The sequence below is a fragment of the Abramis brama genome (genome assembly GCF_963993115.1).
Source record: "Abramis brama genome assembly, chromosome: 1".
Classification (NCBI taxonomy): domain Eukaryota; kingdom Metazoa; phylum Chordata; class Actinopteri; order Cypriniformes; family Leuciscidae; genus Abramis; species Abramis brama.
In genome coordinates this window covers 33,053,264-33,075,604 of record NC_139963.1, presented here as the reverse complement: position 1 = coordinate 33,075,604, position 22,341 = coordinate 33,053,264, and the positions used below count along the sequence as shown (strand labels likewise).

General features: G+C 38.5%; 1 protein-coding gene across 2 annotated transcripts in view; it reads right to left on the bottom strand.

Annotated features, from left to right (window-relative positions):
* Nucleotides 1–18,394, bottom strand: part of cacng3b (calcium channel, voltage-dependent, gamma subunit 3b) — a 34,637-nt gene extending 16,243 nt beyond the window's left edge. Inside the window, exon 1 of one of the 2 annotated variants that reach the window (XM_084133902.1) lies at nt 17,354–18,394. In XM_084133902.1, coding sequence (XP_083990028.1) covers nt 17,354–17,564 — 211 coding nt within the window. In that variant the 5' untranslated portion in view covers nt 17,565–18,394. Of the gene's footprint in view, nt 1–15,904; nt 16,018–17,353 lie in introns of those variants that run through there. The other variant, XM_084133903.1, reaches the window with a different exon arrangement.
* Nucleotides 18,395–22,341: the final 3,947 nt, after the last annotated feature.

The window sequence follows — 22,341 nt, the reverse complement described above, 5'->3', positions numbered from 1 at the left end:
TACATAGAATAAGATGTTTAACAAAACTAGAAACAGGTGCGTAACTTAATCAGGAACCATGAAAACTAACAATGAACGAGAACACAGGCAAACGGGATCATCGAAAAAACTAAACCAAAACAACCAACACAATGAAACAAAACATTACTAAACATAACCCTGGCAGTTTCTCAGTATCCATCCATCCATCCATCCATCCATCCATCCATCCAAATAAATAAATAAAATTTCATGAAAAATTGGCATTATAGTGATGACTTTTTGGGAGGAGATTTTTTGTCAACAACAACAACAACCAAAAAAAGTAAATAAAATAATATGACAATGCAACAAGTCTTACCTGGTCCTAAAATTATAACTAATTTTCTATATATTTGTATATTTTTTCTTTTGATTTTCAGGCAAAAGATGATCCAGGCATTTCTTTGTGAGATTTACCCCTTAACATTACATAAAAAAAAATGGTTTTAGCTGTCCAGATGAGCCACATTCAAAGCCATTTTAAAATAGCCTGTCTAAACACACACGCACACTTACACATTTACCTAGCTCCCTAAATGGAGGGTGTTTGATCAGGAAGTCGGCCATTTTAAGTGCTGTCTCGATCGTAAAATCCTTCCAGTGGACTAAAACTTTTGCTCCCCAAAAAATCCCACAATGCACCTATTAACTTTTTGGTTACTCATATTCTTTAAAATATCTTCTTTTGCTCAGCAGAAAAAATAAATTACTACAAATAGCTACTATAACCTAACCCTAACTGAAACAGAACAGAACAGAAAACCTAAACAAATTTTTACAATAAAAAAACGTTTAAAATGTTTTAAATAGTTTTTACAAATGAGGACATGACCAAAAATAGTTTTTTGTCAGATTTAGCTCACTTCTGGGTACAAATTTGTCCCCAAAATTTGATTAATTAGGTGCAGACATACACACATATAAACAGTAGTTTCTAGCACTCTGGCTATTGGAATGTCAACTGAAAGACAGTCATCTCATATCATATTTCAATAAATTACATGTCCACTGCCTGTGTCCTCACTTATCTGTCTAGCGTAGTGTGAAGTACAATCAGGCGTCTCCATCCTCCAATGAGCTGCGATGGATTACAGCGGCGCTAAAAGCATCATAAGACCCAGCATCTGCTTTTACCTACAATCACTCAGATTTAGAGCCCTACTCTTTGTCTCCATTAAACATAACAAACCTGCAGAATGACTGCGTGTTTGTCACAACTTCAGTTGCAGACCTGTCAGAGAGGACGGGTGAATGCATTAGCAAGGAAGTATTTCATTAGCTTTTATCTCTGTGTTTACTATCATTACAAACAGCCTGTGAATAAATAAAAAGAACACTGATGCTATTAGCTGAAAGGGTCCCCTGGAAAAACGCCTGCAAGGAATCCTTTGTATTGGAATTAAAAGTCCTAATTTGGTTTCTATGCTGACAATGCAATGATTCAGAATAATCTGATTAGGAAATTCGAACATTGTTTCCATAACACACACACACACACACACACACACAGATGAACTTTTCCCCTGGCCTGCGTTGTTGTCTGCAGGTGGAAAGATTTGTCTTCATCACTACTTTGAGGTCTCATTGACCCTTTTGGACCCATGGACCCTCTTAAAACAATTAGTCACATCTGAGTCTCTGTTTCACACTTTAAGCTAATGGAGTGCTCCTGCTCAATAGAGACATTGAGAGAGAGAAGGGGGAAAGCAAGTAGTTTACAGTCAATATTGAGGTAAAATCACCAGAGACATGTTTTCAATTAAAGGCTACCCTTGTGCGGATTAGAAAACAACTCATCCAGTTGTGTTGATTCGAGCCTCTGGGTCTCCGCATCGGAGAGAAGTTGAAAAGAGCGGCGAGTCCTGTGGGTTGGGGGCTGTCGCCGCACTGACACACCTCCAGTTTGAATAATTCAACAGAGATCTCCTCAAAGGTGACAGCTTTGTTGAACGAGACCAGAAAGATTAAGGAACTGATGGAGACATTTTCCACCCAGCCCTCCCTTCTTCCCTTCCTCCTCTTGGATTGTGTAGCCAGTGCAGCTCTCTGGCCCATTCAGCGCACCTCTAAACAGATAAAGCGACACTTTTATAAAAGGAAAAAGAGAAAGGGGAATGAAAAGGGGCTTTTGTGTTGCTCTGCATCGCCGCTCTCGTCTGCTGGTCCTGTGTGGCCAGGGGTGGGTGGCTGTGGGCGCAGTGAAGAGCTCTGCCACTGGGAGCTCCTCTGATAGCATACGAGCCTGCCTCGCTCTGACTGACACACGGTTAGTCACACTTCAGAGAAATACATGCTCAGCTTAATTTGCCTATGCATTCACCCTCAGCTTAAAGGGAACTTACAGTCAAAGTGTAAAGACTTCATTTGTGCTGAACAGAGCAACGGAGCAGAAGTCAGCATTTCCATAAAATTTCCAGTCAAGCAAGATTTCATCCTGTTTCTGGAATATGATGGCCAAATACAGTGACGATTTTAGAGGCAATCTTAAAGCCTTTCTTTTTAGTGTGTTCTACATGCGAATAATATTATAATTTTCTCATAAGACATTTTAGCTGTATAATGCTGTAGTGAGCTACCTACCTAGACAGCATTTCAAGCATTATACACTTTTAAAAATGCTGGGTTGTTTCAACCCATGTTTGGGTTAAATATGTACAAACCCAACCGTAGGTAGGACACTAAGGTGCCATTCAAACAGAACATTGGACTTTTGGTTTACACTGTGCTGCTTTTCCATTGTTTTTCTATGTAAACAGACATGTTTGACCGCTGCACTTGCGTCTAGCAAAAACGTGGCACTCAAGTTCAGCTCAAGAGTCTCATGTTTTTTCACATTTTGTGTGAATGGCCACTATAAGGCTGTCTCAAACGGTAGGCAGCAGGACATAAAATTAACACTCGCCAAGCGCCAAATGCCAGTAAAAATTGGCAATGGCGAGTATATGAAACTGTGTCAATGGCCAGTTGGCCGGTAATATTTTTATGAATTCTAACATCGCAATGTTGTGAGAACATGAACGTAATAAACAAATATGACCAAAGCTCGGGACAGTTGACAGGCCAGCGCTGCATCGTCACAAGAGTTTAAGCCTTGCCAACTTAAATATTGTGCAAGAAGATGCGAAAGGGAACTCAATTCGTTACTAGCGTAATGTGTGGAAAGTTTTGTGTGCACACGCATCCGAAGCACGCAACCAGAAAGCTGCGTCTCAGACAGCGTGCAAATAAGCTACTGAATTGAGCTCTCTTTCACGTCTTCTTGCGCTTGAACAGACAAATTCACAAAAAATTCGTAAAAAATGCCCATCTCTGTGAGTGTAAAACAGTAAAGAAAGATGTGTACCAGTGTGCATTAGGTCTTAAAGTGACAACAGCCTAATGTTTCTGCTGCTGTCTATGTTTTTAATGTTAATAAAACAACAAAGGACAATGAAAAAAAATTCACTGCTCTTGACTGAATAACTTTTGTAACTTTAATAAGGATTAATCTGTTTAATTTATACAGTGATGACTATCCAGCGTTATTTTACATTTCATTACTTTATGCAATGTATCTACCTCAAAACTACTGTTACTTGTCTTTAATCATGTTTTAAATGTATATTAGTTAGGCTAGTAGTTTTAGTTTTGGTATCAAAATTGGAAGAGAATTGTGAATTTTCACTGGTATCTAAAATTTTGGTGTCATAACTGCCTGTTTTTGCAAAAACAATTTCATGGCCAGAAAAAAAAATATTTATGGCTGGTAAATTTTCACACTGGCCATTGGCAGGTGTTGCAAAAAGTTAGTTTTAGGCCCTGGTAGGCAGCATAATTATGTTTAGAATAACTCGTTTTGAACAAATGCTATAGGGCAGCATAGAAGTGCAATGCAGCAATAAAAAAGTAATACAAATATATATAAGACGGCAGATGCGTTTAGATAATGCTTTATTTAAATACTTTACAATATGAATATATTTTTAAATGTTATTTTAAATATTATATTTAAAACAGACTACTTTACTAAATATTTGTATTTTGTGTGCTTTATGTTAATACTGTGAATAACAGACTGATTCAAACCATTAACCAGACTTTCTAACTAAGAATCACCTTGTTCTTCGTTTCGGGAAGCAGGCTACACTGGTTACACAGTTTTTGATTAACTAAAAAAGACCAATACATAAGAACACTTTTCCAGGAATCAGACCACACTTTTATACTATATGTTTGTTTTTCATTTATCGCCATTGGGTAGTTTTAGTTTTTCTGTTTGGTCAGTAAGTGTCAGAAGCGGAAGAGTTTTATTTTGACTCACTGAGAACGCCAGTGTCTAAACGCAGATGCACAGTAGCTCTCATTCTCCATATTTATTAAAAATTATATGATAGAACTGTTAACCAAATAAAGTAAATGGTAGGCTATATGGAGAAGGATTACAGTGTTTAATAGTAGTAGAAAGGCAAATTCTCTTTTATATACCGTTGCCATTCAGCAAATACGCATTTCTATAATTCGAACAAGTCTTTGAATAGCTAATAAACATTTAATTCCACAAGTCTTGCAAACTTTGGCAAATCCAGCTGTTAGCTCTTGAGCATTTAGCCTGCCACATTTTTCCCCCATATGATTCATTTTCAAATTATTTATTTCTAATTTTGTAAATATTACATAAAATAAATATACAATTCATTGCACCAATTGTTATGCATGTGTTATTTACCATCTTTAAAATGTCATATATATTGGTTGTATATTGATTGCTGTGGCATATATACTGGTCACGTTGCCAAGTAAGACATGTTCCTGGATCAACATATTTTGTTGATCCTGGAACAATATTCCCTATGAGTTACCCTTCAAATCAGAGGGAAATGATAGGTGAATAGCACTGGTGTAGAAGCACCTAACCTTGGTTATAAGCCTAAACTTGACATAAACTGTTAACTTTCCCTCAAATCTGATTGGTTGATTGGAATGTTGTTCCAGGATCAACAAAGGTGTTGATCCAGGAACATGTTGTATGTGGTGAAATCACATTCACTGTCATGGTCTACCCTGCTCTCTTTGATGTTTTTGAATTTTTTTTTTGCACCACATTCAGTACACACATCAAATTAAATTCACATCCACTGAAAATAGACACAGAATGAAAGATCAACTTTGGGATTTCAATTGGAAATCATTTAAATGAAATCTGGATTATTGAGCTAGCGATGGCTTGTGCCAGTCAGAGAGTGACTGTAATCACTGCTCCAGAGACAGCGCTGCTTCTTTCTGCTGCTTTTAATGACCTGTGTGCGTTTAATTTTGCAGGTAGGGGCTGAAAATTAAGGCCCAGCTTGCAGACAGACTGATTGGCCTAATGGTTTTGACACGGTGAGTCATCCACATTTATTAGGCATGGTTTTAATGATCCTCCACAGGGCACAATATCTTTGCACAATAATATTCCTACCAACACGAGAAGCTCACTTACAAGCCCGCTAATTCAACTAAACACGACAAGGCAAGGAACGCTTTATTTGAGCTCTGAGATAAGCGAAGACATGGGGCGTCCATGTTAAATCATGTTCCTGGAGAATGGGGTAATAAATGTGCAATGTGGCCTGTCTAAGACAACTGGGACGGGACTGAAAGACTGTACAAGAGGTAATCTTCTTCCACTTGTGGCGTCGATTGCCCCGCTCGCCCGCACACTCGGCTGCAGTTAGCTGCTTATTACTGTTGTCTCAGCAGGGCCCAATAACTATTATTGTTTATTTAAGTCCGCTACTTCTGCTTTGGTCTTTTCCATTAAATTGAGTCTTTTCAAACGACAGCACACTTCAGAAGACGGGTAGAGGGGTTGTGCAGCAGCTGATACAGGCAGCCACTTTCTCTAGAACCACAGGGGCTCTTGAATGCCTCTCAGGGACTGTGAGTGATACTGAGGTGTTCAGGTTTACATCACTCCAGGACAATATCTCTTCCTTTCCTTCCAGAAGTGTCATGCCCATTCAAAGTAAGTGCCCCTTCAGAAGTGGATTAGCAATGCATTTTCCAAGACAAAATCATATCATATCATATCATATCATATCATATCATATCATATCATATCATATCAGTATTTGTTTCTTTGATAATTAAAATAAATGAAGAAAATTTTATATTTGTCTACAATGCTATGCCAAAGAAATCACCCATTCATAATATACACTACTGTTCAAAATTGTAGAATTTTGTAAAAAAAAACATTTGAAAGAAATCGCTTATGCTCACCATTTATTTAATAAAAAAATGCGGTAAAACAATATTGTGAAATGTTATTGCATTAAATTTAAATATGTATATTAAAAAGTAATTTATTCTTGTGATGCAATGCTGAATTTACTCAAAAAATCATACAGGTTTGGAATGAAATGGTAAGTAAATAATAAAGTAATTAATAAATAATAAATAATAAAGTTATTGTTCACCCAAAAAAATATATTTTTTTTTTAACCTGTATTTTGAAGAATGTTCCAACTCATATAATGTTCATTCAATGAAATTCAGTTGGGTCCAAAACAATACTGGCACTCTTTCATTGTATTTTTTCAAAATGTTTTTGTGTGTGTGTTTGCGTGTCTGTGTCTGTGTGTGTGTGTGTTCCACATAATAAAGAAAGTCATACATGTTTAGAAAGACATGACGGTAAGTATTTCATTTGTCATTGGGTGAATTATTCCTTTAATTATTTCTAAAACATAAAAAAAAAAACTAAACCTGACCCAAATAGTTAAAAACAGACCCAAACCTAGCCTGAAATCTGCCAGTTTGTTGGGTGGCAGACTGCTAACTCACCCCAGAAAGGCCAAAGTGCTTTGACAGAGGAATGACAGTATTCATCTAAAGTGGGCTGCGCTCCCGATTTGTAATTCAATGAGACCATCTTGTCTTTTGGTTGCCAAAGACCAAGCTCATGAATATTTGGGCTTACTGTGCAAAACAAGACAGCAGAACCATGAAAGTGAACACATTTTGTGTGGGAGCTAATCCTAAAAGGCCGTATGTTCGGCCGATAAATGTTTGCCCTACACCATCGGAGCCTGATCCGAGGGATGAGAAGTGTTCTGCTGAAGTTTACAGGAAGTATGGGAAGGACTCAAACCCTTATGAAAAAAAAGTTTATTCAAGTGTGCTATTAGTATACTTCTTTTAAACTAAAAATAAGATAGTATACTTTCAATCTACTTTTTGTGTACTTTGCAGAAATATACTTAAAATTGCACTTAAGTATACTTGTACTTATACTGACAGAAAAGTCTAAGTATATTTGGTCTATACACTTAATCTTTTGATCGAGATATACTTAAAAGTATAATTAGGTACTCAAAGTATACTTGGTTTGTAGTGTTTACTCTTTTTATTGAGTAGCCTACTAAATACTTTTTTCCACAAAGTTTGACATACTGTCTTATAAATTTAAATTTGAGAATATTGATTTATAAAGAAAACAGATTTGTTCCTAATTCTGAATATCTACATTTCTGTGTAGACTAGCCACTGGTAGTGTACATAGGAATTTACTTATAATCTATTTACTCGTTCCCCGCTATTGACTGAATTTTCCGGCTATCCATGTTTTCACTGTTATACGGTAGGGGGCCTATTATGCATCTTCTAAAATGGTACAGAATCTCCGCAACAAAAGAAGAAGCAGAAACATGTGATAGAAGATTGCTTATGAAAATGTAAAATAAAGCGATCATCAAACATTAAACATCGAAATAGGATACCTATTTAGGAACATAGCAGTAATACTTAAAGTGCAAAAATAATATATAAATAGTAAACAATCATTATGACATTATGTTCACTTAAAGAAAACTTACAAGTATACTTGCACTATAAAACTACAAAACTAGTTTACCGAGAGTACACTTCAATGTGTACTTTCATAAACTAAAAAAAGTATTTGACTAGTAAACTATCAGTATACCTATAAGTCCATTCATAGTATAGTTGCAACACAAACGAAAAACTTAATTGTGGACTCAAAGTTTAATACTGTTACACTTAAAGTAACAGTCGTAATAGTAAGTATACTAATACAAATTCTACTGTACTCAAAGTTTACTACTGTTACACTTAAATTAACAGTAGTAATAATAAGTATACTAATAAGTATACAGTAGTAAAAATAAGTTTACTTATTTTTTTGTAAGGGAAGCCAGCTGGTACATACATGTGAATCCGACAGCAGCCAATTCAGATGCTGTGATTGCTGTGAAAGCACATTTTTTCTGACACACATCGAATGGTCTTCATCTCATGGCTATTATTCAGAGCCAATGTGCTTGATTTAGTTTTCCATGAAAAGGAAGAAGCTGCCTGTGCAAGCCAGCCAAAGGTTCCTGCCAGCCCATTCTCCACAGAGGGGTCTCCTCAGGAGCGGGCCAACATCGAGTTTAATGGACTTATTTGGCTTGTTCACTCTCTAGCAGCGCTGCCCGTGCTCACGCAGAGGTGCAGTCGACACATACACATCAATATTCAGTTCTATCCCTCCCTGATCCCTTTGCTTTCTTATTATCCCTAATAAAATACGTAACATACAAAAGCTCGGGAATAGTGCTGGACATCTACATGCAATGTGCCAAAAACTGTTCCACATGAGTGGATGCAAGTGAGTAAACAACCGGGGCTTAAGGGAGATAACGGCACTTAATAACATAAGGGAGGAACACGGCTTTTTCAGCAGGCTTCCTAATCACAATACTCCAGGAGATCGCAGAAACACAAGACGGATAGCTCATAAAAACAGGGACACAGCCATAACTATTGTTCGGCGGTGAGCTTATGAACCCCCGCAGGTGGACATGCTGCAGATATTGAAGACACTTACTCATTGCCAAAGCCACAATAATTTTCTCGGTGACTTGTGCAGACAGGCCGGTGTGGTTGCTACTTTGAAGAGCTATAGCGAGACTATTGAGCTCTAAGTACATTAAGAGAAACACCCCAGAGGCCAACACAATCAATGTTTGCCCAAGGAGTGTGAAAGTCTGTGTTTGACACCGCATAGGATCTTGGGACTGCCGGACCTATTGTTGTTAGTGTCAGATAAAGCTAAGCATTTAGATATAACAATTGTGTGGGCATGCATGTAGTCTTTTATGAGTGTTTCTTCAACTACTGGCACCCTTAACACATTTCGCATAAAAACTATCATGGAAACTTTTCACAAGTGCCTTTCATGTAGATTTTGTTATTTTACTTTTGTCGTAGACCTAGTGTTTCAATATCAATGTCGTCATGACACGGAAGTAGCGGCAGATCTTTTCTTTCGTATTTTGATGTACATCTGAGTGAATTGGATTATCGAAAAAAAATCTTGGTCTCTGGGACTTGGTTCTATCCATTGGTTGTTGATTGGATGCCATCAGGTCAGCTGAATGTGAGCTTGCAGTCGATTGTAAGATAGAGGCAGGGTAAACAAATAATTAAGTAAATAATTTACACAATAAGTCCGGAGACATCACCAGAGAGAAGTCTACCGTTTTACCAGAAGATCAAGTTATAATTTTTTAAATAAAAACCACAGATGAATCGTTCACAATAGGAACAATTACATGCATTTGATAATGAAGTAAATACATTAGAGTGAAATTTGTGTGAAAAACAGGATTGCACCAATATGCAAGTTCTCAACAATAATACTGTGATAAGCCAATAATTATTATGTTATGACTCATAATCAATAAATGGCCAAAATTCAAACAATGCTAGTCTTAATAACCAAAAAATAAAACAAAACAAAACAAAACAAATTGTGAATTTAGACATCACATCATTACAATGTAGAGTAGGCCTATGAAAAATCAATTTCATTTTGAGCTTTGCTAAAGATTATGTTTAACAGTGTTAAGATAAGTGTTTTTATAACTTTACGTGAGTGTTACATGATGGCAAAGATAATCTAAATGTAAAAAAAAAGGATTAAAAGGACAAAAAAATGCAAGAACAAAAATATTAAATATTACAATATTTAGGGCCAGATTTACTAACAGCTTGCGCCAGCCACACTCTTTTAGTGTTTAAAAACTACTGTCAGGATTTACTAAAGACACACAGTGAAAAATAGCACTAAAAAGGCGTGGACATGGTTATTTTTGCGGCTGACATAATTGCATATGCATTTGTAAGAGTTTCCCTTTCAGATGCAACATTTATGGGAGGAGAGTGTTAAATGAATCCTGCAAGGTGATTTACTAAGGTTTGCGCAAGTCAATTTACTGGTATTTGCGCCATTATTTACTGTCCAAAAAAGCATGTCTTAAACCAGACACTCATTTGCGCTGCTCTTGGTAGATTGCGTTGATCATTATGTAAATGATCCAGCCTCGTCTGTGTTCTTTAATTTACGCATCGTCAGTAAATCACTGCATAAATTTCCACTTCCATCAGTGCTTTTATGGGATTGCGCTCTCGTGCTAATTTGCCGTTTAGTAAATCTGGCCCAAAATATCCAAAATTGGCCGATACCAATAAATTACATAAAAAATAAATCTCTAATATCAGCTGATAATTGATATGGAACCCATACAGTATATCAAGCATCTCTGAACTCTGCAAAAGTATTTATATACTTAGAACACAGTAACAATCATACAAGTAAGTGTTTGTGAGCAGCATATATTTATGTCTATCAAATTTATGAAAAATATTAATATTAATGAATTCATTAATATTAATGAATTTAAACACCTCACTTTGACATTCTCCTTTGTGAGTGATAACAAAGTTACAGAACTAGTGGCAGAGAAAATGGGCCACACACACAAAGATGGATTGCCAGCAACGCATTCTCAGAAGCCCTGTTATCACCTAAATCAACACTCATTGAAAAGTGTTTGCACACACAGATTTTTCAGGCCTGCTTTCTCCTGGCACCCTGTCCCTCTCATCAATATAATACAGTCTCTTACTTTATTCCGCGCTCCCCCTTTCACCGTAACCAATACGAAATCCATCCTAGCCTTGGCATTTCCATCTCAAGATAATGTGAGCCACTTAGTATCTCTGGCAGGTCTCTGTGAATATGTGTGCGTGTTTATGTACAGTATACAGTGGGCAAGTGTCCAAAATAAAGTGTTTGGGGTCATAAGAGGACCTGGCGACATCCATAAAACTAAAAGTAAATGGCTTTCAAATAACAGCACATATATAAATATCATCTATCCTCCTTGATGCAAACCCAGTTACATGTCACCAGTCTTTGATCTGTGTTCTGCTACCTTTGAGACTAAAGCATGACTGATTGTGCAGCTTTTGAAAGGGTAATTAAAGTTAACCCAAAACGCATTCTCACAAAATTTGACGCAGCCCCGTATGAATGCAGACCAGAGTGACGGGTTCACACCGCAGCCTCACTTCCTATAGCTCGGGCTCAGACCCACAGGAGTGGGGGCCGGCCGTGTTATCTCTGGTCGCTGAGCCTCTGAGATGGGGAGGAGACGCAGGGAGCTATTTTTGCAAGCTTAACCAATGCTGTTAGAGGATCTATCAAGAGTAATTTGCCTCACAAAGGTCATCGCAGCCAGGGGCAGAGGCAGCATCACAGGCAGGAGCCTGGAACAGCAGTGACTCACTATGGTCCACATTCTCCTGCCGGCTTCACAGGACGCCATGTACCCACCACATCAAATCAACACACTGTCACGGAGGGATAAACTAGCATCAATATTGTATTGATTTTGCATGGCTTTAGATATTAATACATTGGTTGCTAAACGTTGCATGGTTTCAGAAGCCCAGCCAATACAAAGTGCAAAAATTCTGCTGTTAAACATAATAGTCAAAGTGCATGGTGGGCACGCTGTATTTTCAGCAATTCGTTCAATGCCTTACACTCCGAAAAACAGTAAGGAACATGCAAGGTTCCTGAGTTTCCATCTGCCATAGACAATAGACTGGAATAGACATGACTATTCCGTCAATGACTTTCACAGAAAAATATATTCTAAATTTACGAGAAAAAAAATGTAGGAACAACTGAAACCACATGTATGCAAAAATCACTATATAAATATTAAGTGTACTGTATATATACATATGTAGGTTGTGTGGAAAGCCCTTATATGGACATGGTTTGGGCATGTTTTATACAAACAATGCAAATAACTTTGGGTACAATTTGCTTATTTAAATTCTATAACATTAGAACGAGGTTAAGAACAAATTAATGTGCATACACACATGTTGTATAATTAGGGCAAATTAGACAGAAACTTTTCTTCTACATAATCCACAGAATTATTAGTGTTTGAGACCCAGTGATCTTTGGAATACTTAATTCTGATTGGTCATTCACAGCAGTCAGAGATTTCCTAATGGACAACACACTATATACTTTTATACGATTGTTTTGTACATTGTAATGAACTAAATCGAAAAGCTTTAAGATAATTTACAAGTAAAATGATACAAAAATTTCAACTCAAATCAATATTTAATGCCCACATATTTATTTATTCGACGAGTGGCCATATTAATGTACAGCCAGTTGGTCATTATTGCAAAAAAATAAACCCCGACTTGGGGCGGAGTGCATTATCGCTTACATACTTCACCAGAAAGTATAGGCTGCTTACTTGTTGTCATTTAAAATCAGGAATTTTCTTCACACGCATAAGTCTGTACACAAAGATATGTAGGAGCTCATGTTAGAGGCACTAAATGAAAATGGTGAAAGCATATCTGACTGTTATACTGACTGGGCTTTAACACAAAGAAACATTCATTATTAATTTCTTCTGCTCATTTAAATTGCCACCAAAAAAAAATTCTGCTAGCGTATAGATAAAAAGTGTATTTCCACAATGTACTGCAAAGTGCTGACAAGTTTCTTCCATTAGTAGAGCAATAATAAATGAAGTCCACTGTAGCCGTGTGTTTTAACCCAACCTTTTGTTCCCAGTCTAACAGCCCTCACTCGCACCTTTAGTGCACATTAAAAAGGCAAAAAAACAGGGCCCCATGCCTGCGGAGTGTCCCGAGTGGCAGTGTAAGTGGTTATGAGGTACAGTAGTATGTTCACATCCCAACGAGCCAATCACATTGTCCGTTTGAGGATATGTACACTGGTGCGTGCGCATCTCCCCATGCATGTTTGACACATGTTTGAGATGCCGTGTGATGGCTGGGCAGCATCTCATGGCTTTCCGTATTTCCGTTTTTCCAAAGCCTTGGTGAACAAGGGGAGGAGGAGGAGGAGGAGGAGGAGGCGGATGGGAAACAGGGTTGAGGATGGGGGAAGGTATGGAGATAGAGCAGTAGGCCTATATCGCAGACGGGAGCGGCTGGTTTCCAAGGAGATGTGTGTGCGTGATGAGAGTGTATGAGACAGGCTTTGCTTGGGTGCACATTTGGAAGGAAGAGTCCCTCTTCATCACTCCCTGCTTTGCCTCTCTCTCCCCCTTCCCTCCCCACCTCAGTTACCAGGTCATCATTTATCCTGAGCAAGGCCAAACTGTTCCCCTGAGATCCACCTGCACTTGAGGACGTACTGCATTAATCTTACACCTCCATTCAGCAAATGAACCCGTGTTGAATTCCACCGGAGCATTCCCTTATTATTACGTGCATAACCGCTAATGTGCCTCCCTATGATGACATGTGATGCAACAAGCCATACATTTAACCCTCATGCTCTGTTTGGGAGGCCTCACAAGGCCTTTTTAATAGCTTGAAAAATATACTTAATATATTTGAGTATCAGGTTGGTACATCATGACTTTTCATATCATAACACAGAAAAAATGTCCTCAATGAAAATTGTTATATCACTTCTGTTTTGGTCTCACAGACCCAAGATATAAACCATGATTAAATGTAATGGATTTTCTGTACACATACAGTTGTGATTTGTTTTGTTTTAGGTTTTTCCTTACTAGAATTGCTGGAATTAATACTAGTCATATCTAATAAGTGCATGACTAAACTGTACTACTGTACTTTAGTAAACAGATGGCTGATTTTAAAATGATCTGCTGACTGGGTTATTGATTTGACTAGAGGAGCACATGAAAGTAATTCTGAAAGGTTAATTTTGAATTTTTAACGTTTTGAAAGACTGCATTTATTTAATAAAAAAATCGGTAAAAAATAGTTATATTGTGAAATATTATTACAATTTAAAATTCTTTTTGAATATACTTTAAAATGTAATTTATTCCTTTGATGCAAAGCTGAATTTTCGGCATCATCATTACTCCAGTCTTCAGTGTCACATGATCCTACAGAAATCATTATAATATGATGATTTGATGTTCAAGAAACATTTCTTCTTATTATCATCAACGTTGAAAATGGTTGTGCTTTTTGTGAAAACCGTGATTCTCTTTTTTCAGGATTCTTTGATGAACAGAAAGTTCAAAAGAACATTTATTTGAAATAAAAATCTTTTGTAACATTATAAATGTCTTTACTGTCGCTTACGGTCAATTTAATGCATACTTGATAAAAATAAAGAAACCTTACTGATCCCAAACATGTGAACCCATATACAAAATAATAAGTATAATTTCCAAAGAACACAAGGGTTAATAAAGTCATGCCTTTTGGTAACTGTTTCAATAAAAATTGGAACAGTGTGCAGTGAATCACATCCTCACGCTGATTCATATTATTCATATGAATTCTAATAGTCTGATATGTTGTTTGCTTTAAATATATGACTGTACCTTCAGCCTTTGGCATTTAAACTGTAATTACGTGGTAGAAATCATGATCTTAAGTGAATCTTATGGCCCATCAAATTCAAGTCGCACTTCAGTTCACAGCTTTTCCAGGAAGTCTCGATCAGTGCTTGCTGTTTTGGCGTCCTGCAGAGACAATCATTTACATATTGGCACACAGAGCTGTACTTGACGAACTCCTCCCAGATCGTTTAACACATCTGGCTGCTGGACATGTAAGGAGGCTGAAGAAAAAGATAGCATGACCTGACAGACTACTAAAAACACAAACAAACATCGACTTACACCTCCTTAACACTAATATCTCAATCTATTCAATGCACTTCCAATCCTACAGCTGTAGTACAGTCTTTTTCAAAATGGAAACGTCTCTCTTGATGCATTAGCCTAAAATAATAAGCATCCAGACTATCATCATCAAAGGGACAGTTCACCCAAAAATTCAAGTTATGACATCATTTACTCACCCGCATGTCGTTTCAAACTTGTATGACTTTCATTTTTCATTTTTGAGAAATGCCCCAGTGTTTTTTGTCCAGTCAATGAAAGTCCAAGGGGTCCAACGTTGTTTTAGACCACACTGACTTTCATTGCATGCTCAAAAACAAAGTTCTTCTACAAAATATCTTATTTTGCTGAAGAACATCATGAGGGTGAATAAATGATGAGAGAACTTTAAACTTTTGGTTGCACTATCACAAACACAAGACCAATAATCACAAAGAGGCCAAATCTAGTAAGTGAAGATAAATATTTAAAGTAATCTGAATTGGCATTCACAACCCTTTTTATTTCAGAATTTAACACCTTTCTGAGTAAGAAATACTATTGGATTGTGAAAAGTGGGTGTTTAATACCAGAAAGAATCGCTAAAATGTGTCTAAATACCTATTTTGCTATTGGTTAACATGATCAAATAGGCTGTCTGGTCTAGATGATGCTTCCAGAAAGAGTAAAAAAAATATATTTTGATTAAAGATTACAAAATCAAAAAAAAAAAATGAACATCTATGAAATTATATCCACTGATGAATCATTCAGAATGAGATCAGAAATGTGCATTAAGAAAGTAAAAAGGGTCAATGGTGGTTCCATGATGATTGTGAACAACATCAACAGGCAAAGCAAAGCTGTCATGCATGGAGAAACATGCTGAAGTAAGTGGCTGTAGAGCCTACCCAACACTTGAAGGTTATATTCAGAGAGGCTGGTCATGTAGTCTTGTCCAGCAGAAAGCCTCATTATTACCTTCCTCAAAGATTTATGTCCAGACAAGCATAGACCATGACTCAGAGTGATAGGTTTCTACTTAGACGGATCAATCCCTCATTGATATTAAGCAAATAAATCATGAGAATCTTTTTGAGATTTAAAGTGGATCAAATATGGCTGTGGGTATCTGTGCACTGGGTGACAGTGACATACACTTCAATTAAATTAATACTGAAAAGTCAATCACTGGATTTGTGTAATCTGCCATGGTCACATCTATTGGATTGCGCCCATCCCTTTCAATTAAAGATGAGGATCTTCCCATCACACTGCAGTCATGTCACCTCTCTGAGTTCCCTGGGGCAGGAGATTAATCAAAGTTTGAAAAGACATTATGAAGTACATTATTTCGCTCCCAGTCAAGCAGTGTCAGGGCTGCCAAAAACTAAACTGCATGGAATTAGAATGAATCCATCCAGAGGACAAAGGCAAGGAAAGAGAGGGAAGATAAGGAGAAAAATTAGGAAAATAGAGGAAGAGGATAAGCAAAAGGAACAAGTCATCATCATGTTTTAGGGGTATGTGATGTAGCCTACATTTGAATTACAGGGTATGTTTTAAACTCCATAGGGTGTTTTGTTGAGCTCACTGTACTTATGTAAGGCTGTGGGCTTCTAGTTTGAAATGACTTTTATTTCCCCTCAAAAAGCCCTTTAAAGCTACTTTGTGTGTGAGGTGGTACAACAGGCTGTTCACTATCATTCAGAGCACCTTGATTGACAGAACGGTGTGGCTGATCACAGCTTCATGAGAGAATAAATATATTTGGTAATATTGGTAATAATCTTGCACTCAGGCAGACACCAACAGCAATTGCCAGGTATTCTGTGTCAACAGCTTGCACTAATGAGAGATTTATACTTTGTAGAATAAAGCGATTTTATTGAACTGCAATATAAAGTAATCAATATGACTGCCCATCTTATTTTGGATTGACAAGCGAGTAATTAGACAATTTAGCCCTGATCTATTGGTTATATGACAGCTGCAATCATCATGCTGCCTATTTAAAAGACTCAATTTGTGACTGTGGGAAAATAGCATCAAAAAGCCTTCAATTAATTTAAACAGTTAGGGTATTGTAGCAGTTGTAGTTAACAGCAGTTAACAGTTGTAAATATTGTAGTATAAAAGTAAATTCTGGTGATAGATTGAGGTTAGTAGTGCTTCCAGTATGTCACATTAAATACAACTCAGTTTAATCATCAGTGATAGAATGACCAGTGTGGTGTATACTAGAAAAGCTATAGTCTATACTAGAATCTTAAGATAGATAGATAGATAGATAGATAGATAGATAGATAGATAGATAGATAGATAGCACATAAGTTGGACTTGCACACAAAACGTCTTACCTTCCAGACAGCAGGTTCTCCAGAGCCCTGAATGGGTCATGACTTCCTCATTCTTCCTGCTCGTCTCGTTCTCGTTATTACTTTTGACCCGGCACACTCCTCGTGAGTACAGCCAATAGTCCGTTCCCACAGCGATAGTCATCAGGCTGAACGCGGCGAAAGCGCCCACTGTAGTGATGAGCATTTGGACTCCTCTGTCACACATCAACATTTTGCCTCATTTCAGGATGGGGGGTCAATACAAGGTTCTTAGCGTGTCTCGCAAAACCTCCTAGCCTGCCTGGTGTGCGGACTCCATGCTCCAATCGACTTCAGAAGCTCATACCATTATTATGTGTTGATTTCTGGGGTGTCGAGACTGTTGCAGTCGCTGTTGCTGCTTCTCAAGTTCAGTAGAAGCCTCACAGTGTTTCCATCGCTTAAACGGAGAGCTATTTGTTTCTCATTCTGGGTTGTGAAAAAAAACAAACTGTTATCGAGGAACAGTCTCTCATCAGCACCACAGCATTTTGCAATTGAGGTACTAGGCTAAACGAATGACACGATGTTTCGCCTGTGACTTCATAAAAAACATCGTTGTTTCCCGTAAACGCCAATAGATCAGTGTTTATGCACGGAGATTAAGTATCAAAAATACTGTCCCTTGTTAATCCAGCGGAAAATACCTTCGTTCAACGGATGCATCCGGTATTTTTCTCTAAAAGACAAGAGAAGAGTAAAATATCCCACTTCATGATCAGCTCGTCTCTCCAAAATGCCCCTTCAGATCTGGCGAATTAAAAAAAAAATACATTGGATTACACATGGAGCAGCATGTTATGAAGGCACCCTATCAATAAGTGGTCGTTTAAATGAACATAATCCCAGCACTTGTAATTGCTGTCAACGTGATGCTGGTGCCCGCAAATGTGTTTTACAGCAATGACAGCTCCCACGTTCCTCCCGAATCCGCTGGTTTGAAACACCGCCCACAGAGGGAGCGCGCTGGCTGCTGCTGTCCGCGCTGAATGGACGAAGCCTCTCGTCTAATCTCAGAGTTTCTCCCCGCACAGCGCCCCTGGCTCAACCAATGTGCTACTTAAGGCCTTCATATGCAAAGATATGGGTAAGAAGCGATGCATGAAAAATCGGACCCTGGAGAACAGGAACGTCCTTAAAGAGCCACAGACATTTTCGATGATTTCCTCCATGGAGACCTTCATATGGGCAATTCTGTAGAGTTTTATAGATCACTGGATAATTTGGATTCTTAGGGATATGATGACAGTACAATTAAAAGTTGCACGACTTCCATTGACCTTTTTTTGTTTGCTTGTTTTATTTAATTATTTTTGAATAGGGTTGGGTGTAAAAATAAAAAGGTTCTTTCAGATTATAATGATAGGTTCAGATTATTCTGAATTTGGAGCGCGAAACAGCGACTAGCTGACTTGAATTAAGGGGCGGTCACACTGCACTTTTTGTTCCATTGACTTCCATTCAAACACATGCTAATGCGTAAAACCGGAAACTGAAGCTCATGCGAAAAGTTTTGCATTTCGCTGCGTTCCAAAGTTCTAGTCTGGTGCACTCTTAGGGCGTTTTCACACCTGAAAGTCCGCACCAAGGTCCGAACCAAAGTTCATGTTTTGATACATTGTATACATTCGGTTAGTTTTGGTTTGGTTTCACATTGCAATTATGCGAGCACACTAAAGAACTTTAGATGACGTATTTGCGTCCTGTCGTCAACATCTAAATGGGCTGCATCTTGACATTGATTGGTTTGAAAACGGACGTGCGTCTGACGTCAGCGTGTTGTCAATTCTGCAGTAACTTTGACAAGAATGAATGAACAGACGCATATCGTTGTCACTACTTTTATTATTACGGCATTACTCCCTGCAGTACCAACTATACTCGAGGCTAGTTCAAATTCGCCAATTATGAACGTCCTCGTTGTACGAACATTTGTCGTCACCAGCAGGACGCAGGAAAAATGTGTGTGTGCGTGTGCGCGTGGAAGAAAGCTGTGGGCAGGACTGTCAGATCTGAACATAAATATTCTTCTTCAGTTGTTTAGGCTATGCGGGAACCACCGGAACTTCCTGTAAATTGTCTGAAAGTCCGAACCAAACAGAAAATGCTTTCACACTAGAAACGAACCAAACCTTTGTCCGGTTTGATCCGGAACGAGACTACCTCTTTTCGTTGGACCAAATTTCGTATGTTTGGTCTGGACCGTGGTCCGGGGGAGGTTTCACACCTGTAATTTTGATTCGGACCAAACTGAAAAGTCCGAAAGTCCTGACCAAACAAGGTAGGTGTGAAAAGGCCCTTAGCTGAGAATTCGCATCACGTGAACACGTGTGACCAGTAGAAGATCGAAACATCACGGCGCGACCTCTTGGCTGATAACGATTCAAATAACGATATTTTTTGTAGTAAAGTCGAGTAGATTGTATATTTTTACATTTTGAGTGTATTACTATGTTATATGTTGAATTCCTGTTTATAAATAAGACGCTGCAGAGCGTGACGTCATATCAGGACCGTTGCAGTGTCCGAAGAAATTTCGCATGCTCAAGTCTAGTGTGACCGTGGCTTTATGTCATTTCTTTTTAGTGAATAACTAAACATACAGCTTTACCAATGTGGACCGATTATCAAAAAATGTATCCTATGTCTCTCACACAAGTGAGCAATCAAGATGGATAAAAACAGAACATCAACGCCTAGAAATCCTGGAAATCCTGGAAAAGTATCCATGTGCTTTCTTCAATGAGGTAAATATCTCCAGACCGGAACTCCGTTTATCTGATGGCAGTCAGAATGACAGTTCCAGATATAAACACGATAACTTCTTGTTGCGACGAACACAACGTATTTATTCACCTCAGAAAAGAAAGTAGGCCTATACTGTAGCCTATTTCACGTCGCATTTTTATAAATCATGATTTCTCACAACTTGTTTACTTTTTTTGGAGCGAGTAGATGTGAACTGTCTGAAGACCAAAGTCAGGATTATCATTAAATAATACATTATGTTTTGGTTTGTTTTTCACCAAAACCCTATCATATACTCCCAGAACACTTTAAATATATGAGGCGTGTAGCATGGGATCATTCTGTGATAATTGCGTATTCACTGCCATTATATAGACGAGCCCAAGCAGGACATTTTTATAAAAACTTCACCTTTTGTGTTCCTATAAAGGTAAAAGGGTATTAGAACAGCAGAGTGAGTAAATGATGACTTAATTTTTATTTTAGGGTGAACTATCCCATTAATGACATAGTCTCTGATCACCAACATAATATCTGTAGTTGTAACGATCACCAGTGAGAGTGCCCGGGATAACCATCAGAGGGGTCCAACCCAGACAATCACCACACATCCACAAACTACATTTCCCATAATACTTTGCCCAGACTAATCAGCCATCATCACATTCACCTGAATGTCATTACCTTGTTTAGCTCACCCCATATAAATCTGGTTTTCACATTCACTCCCTGTGAAGTCTTGTATGTTGTTGTGCCACATTTCTGGGCACTTCTCTGGTTCCATGTATTTTGGTTTTTGGATTCTCTGCCTGCCTTTGGATTACCCATTTGGCTTGTTCCCAACCTTGTGTGTTTTGTTTGTTTGGACTGCCTACCTGTGTTTTGACCTGTTGCCTGTACATTGGATTACGTGTCTAGATTGCCCCATTATTAAAAGCTGCATTTGGATCTCAACCTTCTTGTCTCAGAGCAGTTCGTAACAGAACACTTCGCCATGTTCAGATCCAGCAGCAAGTTTCTTAAGACCCAGACCCACTGTTGATCCAGCAGTTCAACTCATCCGTTTAAAGCAAGGTAAGAGCACTCGAGGACCACACACGAGACTTTCTGAATCTGGCTAGTCTCACAGACTTCCCTGATTTTGCACTCATTGACTTTTTTTATTTTATTTATTTATTATTTATTTTTATTTTATGGACTAAATTAATTCTATCAAACAAGATTCATTCGTGATGGTCCTCGAGGTTCACTCATCGAATTTATGGATCATGCTCTGTTGTTGGCTGGTTCCTCCTTCACTGTTGAGGAGAACTCTTCCTCTAAACTTTCTTTTGGTTGGGACACCATGCCTCAAGCTCTGATGGCCACCGAGCTTGGCCCACCACAGTCACCAGCATCTCCAGCCATAATGGCTGCTAGTCCTGTGTTTCTAGTGCCTTCCCGTCCTGAGGTTTCTACACCAGAGCATCTTCACGTCATGCCTGCCGAGCCCAAGCGTCTTCACGTTATGCCTGCCGAGCCCAAGCCTTCCAGAGTCAGCTCCGTATGATACAGCGCTGATCATCATGGCCACGGCTATTTTGTGTGTGGGCAGCACACATCAATTCCATCCTGTGACCCCCTCGACCATGATGGCCGCTGCCGTTCCAGAGCCCTCGGACAAGATGGCCGCCTTTGCGCCGGTGTCTTCGGACAAGATGGCTGCCTCTCCGCCTGACCAGGCGGCACCTGCCTGGCCCCCTGAAGCGTCACATCCGCCCTGGCCCCCTGAAGCCTGGTTTTCACATTCACTCCCAAGTCTTGTATGTTGTTGCACTGCATTTCTGAGCACTTCTCTGGTTCCATGTATTTCGGTTTTTGGACTCTCTGCCTGCCTTAGATTACCCGTTTGGCTTGTTCCCAACCTTGTGTGTTTTGTTTGTTTGGACTTCCTACTGTGTTTTGACCTGTTGCCTGTACATTGGATTACGTGTCTGGATTGCCCATTATTAAAAGCTGCATTTGGATCGCAACCTTGTCTCGGCAGTTTTTAACGATGGTCTAGTAAATCAGCAAAATCATACATGCATCTTATTCAGGCTGTGATCATTATAAACATTTATACATGAATTGGAGCGACTCATTCCATCCAACACCTACTCAACAATGGTGAGAGTCTATCCTCCACTCCTTCATTATGGCAAATGTATATGTCTGTTGTTTAGTCTCACTTTTTTCCGATT